This window comes from Balaenoptera acutorostrata, chromosome 15, assembly GCF_949987535.1.
Source record: "Balaenoptera acutorostrata chromosome 15, mBalAcu1.1, whole genome shotgun sequence".
Classification (NCBI taxonomy): domain Eukaryota; kingdom Metazoa; phylum Chordata; class Mammalia; order Artiodactyla; family Balaenopteridae; genus Balaenoptera; species Balaenoptera acutorostrata.
The window spans coordinates 52,792,667-52,804,956 of NC_080078.1; the positions used below are offsets into that span (position 1 = coordinate 52,792,667).

At 39.6% G+C, this 12,290-nt stretch overlaps 1 protein-coding gene across 15 annotated transcripts in view; it reads right to left on the minus strand.

Annotated features, from left to right (window-relative positions):
* The window catches only part of PLCB4 (phospholipase C beta 4), a 414,289-nt gene that overhangs the window by 25,197 nt on the left and 376,802 nt on the right, over positions 1–12,290 (minus strand). For 14 of the 15 annotated variants that reach the window (XM_057529618.1, XM_057529611.1, XM_057529619.1 and 11 more), the window contains 5 exons: positions 9,551–9,639; positions 8,661–8,811; positions 3,696–3,745; positions 3,482–3,547; positions 2,490–2,600 (listed from right to left, as the gene is read on the minus strand). In XM_057529618.1, the coding sequence (XP_057385601.1) occupies positions 2,490–2,600; positions 3,482–3,547; positions 3,696–3,745; positions 8,661–8,811; positions 9,551–9,639 (467 nt within the window). The remainder of the gene's footprint in view (positions 1–2,489; positions 2,601–3,481; positions 3,548–3,695; positions 3,746–8,660; positions 8,812–9,550; positions 9,640–12,290) is intronic. The other variant, XM_057529621.1, reaches the window with a different exon arrangement.

Genomic DNA, 12,290 nt, shown 5'->3' on the forward strand with positions numbered 1-12,290 from the left:
TAAGTGGGTCCAGTGGTAATAGATTCACCACATCCTCTCACCTCCTTCACCAGTGTTTCTTTTTTTCAGTTTTAAAGACAAGTGCATTAGTTGAGTAGATCTCAGTATATATTGGGCAAGTAAATATTCCAATATATGCTTAATCTTAAAAGTTGGCTCAGATGAGACAGTGGAAAGAATTAGGGAAGTACTATAGACTGAAAAATTACAGAAACTTTATAGAGAGAAAGGTCTAACTGTTTGAAAATAATTATTTGCAAAGCCTTTGGACAGTTCAAATAGATGAAAAGCACTTTAATTATAACGGCATAATGAGTTATATTGCTCTAGGCACTTCTCTGAATTTCATTTTATTCATGTCTAAAATGTGGATAGTACCATTTGGGTTTCAGGGATATTGTGAGAATTTAAGAATGTATATACAATGTGTAACACAAAAGTGGCACTAAATAAATGTCAGCCTTATTAGTAGTAGTAGTTCTATATAAAAAGATTATGGAATTCAGAGTTCATAAATTATACTGCCAAAGCAGGCTGAATAGAAAAGTGGGCCCCCTGTGTATTTAATGTGGGAGAAGGAATTCATCATAAGCTTATAATCATATATTTGTGACTTGAACTTCTGAAGTACATGAGGATATGGAAAACAAGCCATGAAATGCATTTGCCTGCTAAGAAATGCTTTCAAAAAGCATTCTGAAAAGCAACAGGCAAGCACTGTATATTTTACTGTGTAATTTGGCTCTGTTACTTGACCGAAGGCATTTTGAAGGCTTCCTCCAAAAAATGTACACTAAAGCTGTTACGAAAGTCCACACAAATTTAGATGGTAGGATTCAGGGAGATTTAAAATCTCCTTTTAAGTGTTGGTTCTATTAGAATGTGGGGCCCCAAGAAGTTTGAAGTTGTTTCTGTAAATGAAGGCAATTTGGATTCTATTCAGCCATATAGAATTTATTTGTTACTAAATATTAGTATTTCCTCACCAATAAGTGTGAAGAAAATGGAAGGAATAAAGCTCAGTGGCATCAGAGGTGGAGGGGAAGAGCTATCAAAGCTACCTCTAAATTCTCTCATGAAAAAATAATTCTTCACTTGCTACTGACTGAATATTTGTATCCCTCCCCACTCTGAATTCATACGTAGACGCCCTAATCCCCAGTGTGTTTGGAGGGGGTGCCTTTGGGAGGAGGTGAGGTCATGAGAGTGGAGCTTTCATGAATGGGATTAGTGCCCTTATAAGAAGATAAAGGAGAGAGATGAAAGCTCTCCACACCATGTAAGGAGCAGTAAGAAGGAGGCTGTCTGTAAACCAGGAAGGGGGCCCTCATCAGACACTGAATCTGGTGAACCCTGACCTTGGACTTCCAGCCTCCAGTACTGTGAGAAAGAAATTGTTGTTTAAGTCATCTGGTCTATGGTAATCTGTCATAGCAGCCCAAACTGACTGAGACACCATCTTTGCCACTTTTCCGATTAAGCAGATAGGCCTGTTAATAGAACTGAGACAGTCTGAACTCAAAGGTTTAGATAGGGCATCAGCAGACAATTCTGCTTAGTGTTATATAGGTCAAGTTCTAAAGAACCAAGGAGCAACCTTCCTCAGCAGCTGTCCAGGTAACCAGTATACTGACACTGTCCAAACTAGATGGAGATTTAAATACTGTCCCATGTGCTGTCACTGCCTTTGATGCAAAGGGGGAACTTGTTTACTTACTGAAGCATCCAATATCCTTCACAGAATAATGCAATAAGAGTATGGGTTCCAGACTCAAGACAATTTGGGTTCAAATATTGGCTCTGCTACCCTCTAATGCTGGGGCATTAGTTACATGGCTTCACCTCCCTGATCTTAACTTCCACATGTGCACAATGGGGACTTAGAATTTATCTTATAGGGTAGAGAGTATAATATGAGGTAATAAATATAAAGTGCTGAGCACAGCATCTGGAAAATACTTCACATACAAAACTCCTAGATGGTATATTATTCTTATTATTATCAGACATGGTATATTTCCTGGTCATGCCTCAAGGAAATATTAAATGAGACTCAGGCCAAAATGTTTAAATTTCCAATCAGTCCAAAGGCCATTGAGATGCCTACCTCAATAACAGAGATCCAACTTAAATAGAAGGAAAATCTGGTGGATGACGCCTTGCCATATGGCTACCAACTCCATTCCTAATAACCAAAGTCATTGAAAGTGAATTTGAATTTCCTTTTCTCTCCCTTTTCTGTTCCCTTTCCATATTCCAGCTTGTTGCCAATGACCAAGAAAATGGAAATCCTTACTTGAGCTCTGTCTCCACACTTATAAACATCTGTGGTGAGTTTCCCATGTGGGCAAAGAAAGGAATTCCATTGAATAGAATTGCAATTCGAGCAGTCTTTGAAGTGACCTCTATATCAGCAAATCCATGAAGCCAATAATACAGGGACTATTACTAGGCCAAGATTAGGCCAAATTTCTCAAAGGAGCACAAACCATTAAAGAGATGACAGAGTTCCAGGCTGCACTCTTTGCATCTTCGTATTTGAAGTGACTCAGAGGTTCATCACTCAAGTCCAGCTCTGCAGGCTGTGCCTTGGTTTGAGGCTGGGGTCAGGGTATAAAGAAGTGGGATGGCAACATGAGCTTAAAAGAATTCAGAAGTCCTTTCAAGTTAAGAAATTAAAATTTCTCTTGCTCTCCTTACCCGTAATGGAAGAGGACATATTTACCCTTCCAGCAGCAGCAGCTGTTGTGATACATCTTAGGAAGGAAAAAGATATCACGTTTGTCTCTTTTCCCTGTGAGGGGAGACTTGAAAGCAGGATGGTGTCTGGGTGCTGTGAAGTTTTTCAACCTACATGAGAATTCCTGCTATTCTCTTAAATTTCTAGCTAACTTAGAATTTCTCATGATCACTGTTCAAAGACCTCTTCTTATGGGTAAGTAGGAACAACAACTATATTCCATAAGTAGGCCAGCAAGCAGAGTTTACATAATGGGGGAAAGGTGAGACAAGATCTTTCTTGGGTGGCTTTCTTAGGTGGCTTGGGTGAGAAGTTTGGAGCTGGCCAGCATCTCCCCTGACACACCGTGTATGGCAAACTATTTGCCAGTGACTAAGGGAATTTCGATACCCAGAGACTAAGACTATGTGCTGGTTTTCAATAGTCAGGTGACAGCCCACTCGTTTAGATAAAGTCAAATTATGAAACAATTTTGAAATGGGTGAAGCTTTGTTATGCTTTTGAAATAAATGTTAGAAACACAGATCACAAATCAGTGACAACCAATCCCAAATGGATTCTATTTTTAAATTTCATTTCTAACCAGTTAAAATGAAGGTCCTTCTTCCCAGTTGGCTGGTATCAGTTTCTAAGTAGTGTTTTTGGCTGTGAGGTTTCATCAGAGAGCTAAAAGGAAATAAACACACAAACAAGCAAACAAAACTACACACACATATTGCTTGCCTACACAAAACACTGTACCTTTGCATGTTTCTTCTTTAAAGAATTGAGCTCCTTCTGTTGTTTCTTTAAATGCTTCAAGTAAGCCTGTGGGGGGGGGGGATAAAGAAAAACAGGATCCCAAATAAGTTTGTGTAGTACTACCACAATGATTACAGTTGGTGAGAAACAAAAATAAGTCAGTTTCACCAACAGGCAGAACACGAGTGCTGGCAAAATGACGTAGTAATTTTACCTTCATCTGCTTTAAATCTTCTATCCTCACTTGAGGGATCAGTTCAATACCTGAAATAAAAAGTCACTGTGTATATTAAAAATGAGAGAGAATAAGTGATCATATCAAATTCACAGTTTTGAAATCGCATCTAAAGATGCTGACGCAGCTTTCCATGTAATGTTATGGATAGAAACATCTTAGTTTCCTATTACAGAGCAATTAATTAGACACTTACCCAAAACGTTTATTGTCTTAGGTCAGGTTCCCTACTATCAGAGCCTGAAAGGGGGATTTGTGTACACACGATTTATCAAGGGAAGGCTCTCAGGAGAAACCCCTTAGAGGGTGGGAGAGAAGCAGGATAGGGCAGAGGAAGAAGCTTGAGTGTCTTTCTAGCTGAAATCCAGCCTCGGTCTGATCCTACAGGAAATTCTTTAGCATAAATGGCCCTCTGGTGTTGTTCTATCTTGAGGTAAGGAGACTGGGCTTTTGTAACCCCATATCACTCAGCTAAGGGTGTCAGAGGTTTTACAGAACCTTCCTTTTCAAGGCAAGAGAACTCCCATGGTCTGAGGGCAACTCTAGGGAGAAAAGTGCAGCTGTGATTTGCAGTCAGGCAGTATTCCTAGACACCGAGTGTTGCGGCACCAACCCCATAGAGGAGATCAGACCAGGCACAGCAGAATCTATTACAGTTACCTTTATCTTTGTATTTGAAGGCTCATCCTATCAGTCCACTAACTACCAGCTCTATTCCCAGCTTAACCATCATCAAAGAACAAAACATTTTTTCAGCCCCTTTCTTTAATTGAATTTAACTTAAGCATTTAAGTGATATGCTACTGAGCCCAAGAACGCCTTTAACAGACAGAAAATAATGAAAATAATGAAATCAAACCATCTTAGAACAGGATACTGTCATGAGGACCTAGAGTAATGTACTAAGTCATCTTGTTACTGGAGTGATGCTAAGCCAGGTGTTGTCATGGCAACCACATTTATAGGCGAATCCCAAAACATGTTCTGTTTGACTGCAGATTTTCATCTTAGGCAAACAAGACGAATGTGCACTCTGTACTATAATTGATTTTCATTAGAATCCCAAAGGCTAGGTATGAAATATTCAAGAAAGATAGGTGTCAAGTTCTAGGCTCTTGTTTTTCAGCTGTACTCATTTTAAGAAGATGTGCACATCCAGTGTGAGCGTGGTAAGGACAGAAAAAAGGAGAGTCATGGCGGAGAGAAATCAGTCTTCTGATTTATAACATTTTGTGATAGGGATGTCAAGGGATCATGGGGCTACTCTCTAATCTCTTAGATCTGACATCACAAGCTAATTCCCTGCTTTACTGCAGGGCAGAGGAGTCTATCCTGGCATCGCTAAGAGCTCCCTATCTTTGGGTCTCTTTTCTCTCTTCTATAAAATGAACACACAGAATTGGGGGGCATGCAAGGTCCTCTGGAGATCTAACAAATACTAAGAGTTTGACCTAGTCTGATGAGACTCTTTTTTGGTGTTTGTTCAATGAAATCTTGATTAACAGGACCCTGTGAAAACATAAACACTTTGCCTTTTTTGGAGAAAGACACATTGAAAAAATGTTAGTTCCTATGAATGATTTAGTTAGTTAGGAAAAAAGCACACTCTACAGAACAGGAACTGGTACATGCCTGGTTCCATCTATATGTCCAAAGCAGCTTGTCTAATAGGACTTCCAACAAGAGTGGATATGTTCCATCTGTGAGCTGTCCAGTGGATGGCCATGAGTTACATATGGCTCTTGAGCACCTGAAATGTGGCCAGTGTACCTGAGGAACTCAAGTTTTGATTTTTAAGCCTAAATAGCCACATGTGGCCAGTGGTTTCTATATTGGATAGTGTAGATCTCCAGGCTTCTGGTGTGAGAGTAGGGGTGAATTTGTACATTTTGGGCCCCAAAGATTTTGACTAGTTGAAGGTTCAGTATATAAATTTTTTGTTTCTATCAATGCAACTCATTAAAAATGACTTGTTTTCTCTCAAATCGTAATTTGGAGATCAACTAGTTGAGTTTCTTTAATTCTTCATCCTTAAAATTAAAGAGAAAATCAAGCAGCATTGGTGCAGTTATTGCAATTTGGCTGTGTGTCTAAGAGAAATCATGTAGAACTTCAGGACTCCTCTCCTTCACAGATGTTCACAGCAAATTCTGTCGGGCTCCACCCTGACGGCTTCCTTTCCACCCTGAAACTTCTCTTCTTGGCTCAGACAGGACACCTCTATTCCCTCTTTATGCAGCAGGATCGTTTTCTTTCTCTTGATTCAGCTCTTCCTCAGAGCCTGTTTCACGATATACCTCTCTCTTGCATTTTCCTTCTCCTTCTCTTCACTGGTTCCTACCAACATGCCACTGTTCTCCACAACAACCATTTTATATCTTAAATCATCAATTTTTCTAACCTGGTTTCCATTCTCATCACCCAGGCATCCCTGATTCCACGGTAATTATGCAGTCTTAACTTCTCTGGACTGTCTACAATACCTTTCAAAACTCATTCTTCTTATAACATAGATCTCTCTCTGTTTTTCTTTGTTTTCATTCCTGCTATCTTTCTAAGCATTCTCACATTCGCTCTATGTCTCTCTTTCTCTCCCTTCTCCCTCCTCTTTACTTACCACAGCTCTGCTGTTGCATGTTTCCACCCAGATGTACCACCAACAGCTTGAACTTGATGATGTCCAGGACCAGAATCATCTTACTCAAAGCTTTTCTTCCTCTTGAGTTCTCTACTTCGCTCAATGGCACCATCTCTCTCTGTGACCTGACCTTGAAGTTGCTGAGTTACCTCCTAAGTCCCATATCCAAGCCACCAACTGATTTCCATCCTTCCTTTCCCTCTGAGTACTTCCAGCCTAATTCAGGCCCTCCTCACCATTAGTATGGCTCATTCGTTCATCAGCCATTTACTTCCTAAGAGAAGAGACTTTAGATCTTTACTAGGCATCATTCCAGGGACACATTGAATGACAGAGGGGTGGTCTTGTCGGCAATAACCACTTTCTCTGGTTGTTATCACGTCATATAAATATAATGTGAATAAATATATAATATAAATATAAGGTGATAAGTGTTATAGTAGAGGCACAAATACCCTAATTCTTCACTTGCCCTTAGCATCTATTCCTTCCTTTTAAAGAATATTTCTGCCAAGACTGTATTAATCTTCTTAAAAAAATCCTCTGATGTCATTTCCCATTCTCAGGTGGTCCCAGATCCTTTCCAGACCAGGACTGGCCCTGCCCCCTTTCCTACCCCTGGCTGCTTCCTATGTGGCCTCCTCCTGGGCTCCTCCACCTTCTCCTCCTGTTCACGTCAGACCTTCGTTTCAAGGCCCAGCTCAGTTAGGATGTCATCCTTAAGTCTCCTCTGAGCGCCAGCTGGAAGGGGCCCTTTCCCTCTTGTTTCTGAGAGGTCACCGCTCACGAACACTGCCTGACCGAGGGGTGGAAACCTGTCCCATCTTACCCCCCGGGACATGTGAGGTCCCTGAAGGTGCGAAGGCATTTCTTGTAGAACCGAGTACTGCCACTTAGAGGAGGCTCCCAAGTCTCTTGAACAAAAGGTCAAAATGAAAAGTGTGTAGACCCTCTTCCTCAGGGCGTCTGCCAAGGGGACGAGGGAAAGGGAGACCTTTCTTCCAGTGGCTCCTTCCTGTGTAACCTCATTTGGAACCAGGAATGAAACAGTTCAAAACACAAACATGGTCCCTTCTAGAACTAGGATCACTTCTGTCCTCTGAAAGCTAGTGACACTGCTTTTGCAGGCCACTTAACTCACTATAATTACTAATGTCTTTATGTGCTGGTGGGCATGACACAAGAACTTTAACTAAACAAAAACTCTCCCATTTTCCACTCTCAATCTCTGTCCGGGTGGCTGATGTTAAGAACGACCAGTGCTGGACAGAACGCCCAAATCCTGTATCATTACCTTGTTCCGTGTTCTTTCCAGGGAGAAACAAACATAAGTTGCAAAGTACAACTGGGGCTACTTTTCTGCCATCTCATTCTCTAATTTGTTTCACAAAGCTCAGTGCACACTTAGTTTCCTGCTAAATTACAATGCTGCTTTGGTTAAGGAAAGCCTGTCATTTCTTACCTTAAACTGCAGCACTGTATGTATTTAAGTACAGAGACAACTTGATCTTCTTACACCAAAGATGCTGAATTCACATATAAATGGGAGATATATATATACTGAGTAGAAAACCATTAGGAAAAGCAGAAATTCTTCTTAAAGAAGAGCGAATTTAGTAAATGATTCAGGTCAAGGAGAATATTTAAAATATTTAATTATCATATGGGATGGGGACCATCCAATCAGAATGGAGGCCTGGACAATAAGAATGGAAGTTCCCTTTATATCAGTACAATTGCTCCCCCTACACACCAGCACACGGGACACATAATTCTTTGCAATGCCACCTCTAATGATCTTTCGTTTCATTCATAGGTAACCACACAGAACTGGCCTTCAGATGCCCGTCTGATAATTTTACAAATAAATAGTCACGGATGCTAAATATCTACAGATGGGAGGAAATTATCAATAAAGGAATCCAAGAATGTCAGAAAAATCATGATTCCGTTGATTCATAAGCTCACTGCCCATCCCTATGGTAGTATCTGGAGGAGAGAGGGGATGAGTTCGCTAAGTTCACTCTGTGAATGTTTTTTCCATAAAGGACACCGAATGTAAGCATTTCTAGGTCTATGAATATTGTACGCAGTATGACTACAGTGCAGGGGATCTAGCAGATGAAACACTGACTTCCTGTTAACCACTCAGGGAAATTAAGCTGTTTGTTCAACCCACAAGAAATCCTGCTGCTCTTGAGATTTATGGAACCATGAAAATTGGCAAAATTAACAATTCTAAATACCTGCATCAAAGATTCTAAAATTGCCAGAAGAGACAAGGAGCCCAGACAACTCTCCTTTACCTTTCTTGGCCTCCAGGCCAGCTCCCAGGGCGGCCGTGGTGGTGGGCCTGAGCTCTGAGCTGCTCTGAGGGGTCACACTTGCTTTCGCCGTGTTGGCTTTCCCTTTCTTTTCATTCTTCGACGTGTCACTGGGTACGTCGGCAATGTCACTCTGGAACAGAAATGTTTATACTGACCCAAATGAATGCCACCTCGAAATTAAATGTCTTGCACATTCTTCCTTTTACTGAATCCTGTCTGTACCATCAACTTCTCCCCTTCTACATCCTAGCCTCTACTCCTTAAATAAATCTTTGCTTGGCTGGAGTAAACACATGGTTTCCTCAGGCTTGAGCCAAATGACGAAGCCAAGGAAAGCAGATGTAGCTCCTTTACAAGCAGGGTATACCTTCTTTTTGTCCAGCTACTGGAGAGATTTCCGTTTCCATTCTAAACTGAGGAGTAATGGCAGCTTTAAAAACAAAGAAGCAAACACCACAACTGTGCACTGAAATTGAAGGTTGGATGCAAGACTAGTAAAAAATAAATGATAGTAAATGCCAATTTCATTAATACACTGAATAAGGTTAGCTGGTATTTCAGTGTCTCACAAAAGCATCCTATATCCTAAATGTTCCTAAAAGCATCATGAATGTTTTCCATTTCATTTCTAATGGGGCCAGGATCCCCGGATGTGAGTGAAGCCACAGTGAGAAAGTGGGTCACATTTTATTAAATATGCTACGTCCTCATAGACTTTTGAAACTCTTTTGTTGAATTGATAAGTTCAGTTTCAAAAACCACTTCTGAACTTGTTCTATTAATTTATTACTTTGTCTTGCTCTTGTAATCATTGTTAGACAACCAAACTTCCCCAACTCGGCTGTCTTTAATTGACCATTGTTACTTACGGTTTCAATGCCCATAGCTCTCATTTGGTCTGCTCTCTTTTCCGTAATGGAAAGAAATTTCTTTGGATCTGATAAAGCATCCACAATATCTGGGGGAAAAAAATATATCACTGAGCTGTGAATTCTCTGTTTTACTGAAAACATCTATGAAAATTCAGCTAACAAACTGTTTATAATCTCCGACCCCTGTGATGCCTTCTGTTAAGTACCTTCTCCTAGGACATAAGACAAGGTTAGAAAAGCACAGCTAGTTGCTGAAAACCAGAAATAAGAAAAGGCTAGAATAAAAGGCCAGATGATTTTCTCTTAGTTTCCCTTTATTTTTTTTTTCCCAAATAAAGAAGATGGGGAGGCAGGTCAAGCTAAGCGAATTGCCTTGGGGTCTCTTTACTTGTGTGACTTTGAACAAGTTGATCAATATTTCCAGCCTCAGTTTCTTCATAGAAAATTAGAACTGATACCACCCACCCTGCAGAGGCACTATGAGCATTCAATGAAAAAGTACCTGGAGCACAGTAGACGCCACCAGCACTAGCCTTATTTTTAGATACAGAAGGAAAACGCATATTTAAAGCCAATTTTGGTACCATGTAGATAAAGTGAGTGCAAATTATAGCTGAGAAAACACTGGAGAAATATTTCAAGATTTCATCTTTTAGGGAATTCCCTGGCAGTCCAGTGGTTAGGACTTGGTGCTTTCACTGTGGTGGCCCAGGTTCAATCCCTGGTTGGGGAACTAAGATCCCATGAGCCTCCCGGTGTGGCCAAAAAAAAAAAAAAAATCGTCTTTTACATAACATCAATTGAAGAGTTACAAGTACTTTCAAATGGAATTTCATACAATTTTGTATAATTTATCAAAATTACAGAAGGAATCATTATTCTCATACCCTTAAAGCAGTACATAATTTACAACTTTTAAACGTTGTATGTTTTTAAGTTTACCCCTAGCAGAATCACCTTCCTAATTACATTCATATGATTTTTAAATTTTTTCTTAATTTTTTTCTCTTTTATAATAGAAAATAATATATGCACATGATAAACATTCAAATGTTTAAAATGAAAAGTAAACACCTCCTCTTCTGCCCATCCCAGACAAAATTCAACACCCATTTATGATAAAAACTCTCCAGAAAGTGGGCATAGAGGGAACCTACCTCAACATAATAAAGGCCATATACGACAAACCCACAGCAAACATCATTCTCAATGGTGAAAAACTGAAAGCATTTCCTCTAAGATCAGGAACAAGACAAGGATGTCCACTCACACCACTATTATTCAACATAGTTTTGGAAGTCCTAGCCATGGCAATCAGAGAAGAAAAAGAAATAAAAGGAATACAAATTGGAAAAGAAGTAAAACTGTCACTGTTTGCAAATGACATGATACTATACACAGAGAATCCTAAAGATGCCACCAGAAAACTACTAGAGCTAATCAATGAATTTGGTAAAGTTGCAGGATACAAAATTAATGCACAGAAATCTCTTGCATTCCTATACACTAATGATGAAAAATCTGAAAGAGAAATTAAGGAAACACTCACATTTACCACTGCAACAAAAAGAATAAAATACCTAGGAATAAACCTACCTAGGGAGACAAAAGACCTGTATGCAGAAAAGGATAAGACACTGATGAAAGAAATTAAAGATGATACAAACAGATGGAGAGAAACACCGTGTTTTTGGATTGGAAGAATCAGTATTGTGAAAATGACTATACTACCCAAAGCAATCTATAGATTCAATGCAATCCCTATCAAATTACCAATGGCAGTTTTTACAGACTAGAACAAAAAATCTTAAAATTTGTATGGAGACACAAAAGACCCCGAATAGCCAAAGCAGTCTTGAGGGAAAAAAACGGAGCTGGAGGAATCAGACTCCCTGACTTCAGACTATACTACAAAGCTACAGTAATCAAGACAATATGGTACTGGCACAAAAACAGAAATATGGATCAATGGAAAAGGATAGAAAACCCAGAGATAAACCCATGCACCTATGGTCAACTAATCTATGACAAAAAAGGCAAGGATATACAATGGAGAAAAGACAGTCTCTTCAATAAGTGGTACTGGGAAAACTGGACAGCTACATGTAGAAGAATTAAATTAGAACACTCCCTAAAACCATACACAAAAATAAACTCAAAATGGATTTGAGACCTAAATGTAAGACCCGACACTATAAAACTCTTAGAGGAAAACATAGGAAGAACACTCTTTGACATAAATCACAGCAAGGTCTTTTTTGGTCCACCCCCTAGAGTAATGGAAATAAAAACAAAAATAAACAAATGGAACCTAATGAAACTTAAAAGCTTTTGCACAGCAAAGGAAACCATAAACAAGACGAAAAGACAACCCCCAGAATGGGAGAAAATATTTGCAAATGAATCAATGGACAAAGGATTAATCTCCAAAATACATAAATAGCTCATGCAGCTCAATATTAAAAAAACAAACAACCCAATCCAAAAATGGGCAGAAGACCTAAAGAGACATTTCTCCAAAGAAGACATACAGATGGCCAAGAAGCACATGAAAAGCTGATCAACATTGCTAATTATTAGAGAAATGCAAATCAAAACTACAATGAGGTATCACCTCACACCGGTTAGAATGGGCATCATCAGAAAATCTACAAACAACAAATGTTGGAGAGGGTGTGGAGAAAAGGCAACCCTCTTGCACTGTTGGTGGGAATGTAAATTGATACAGCCACTATGG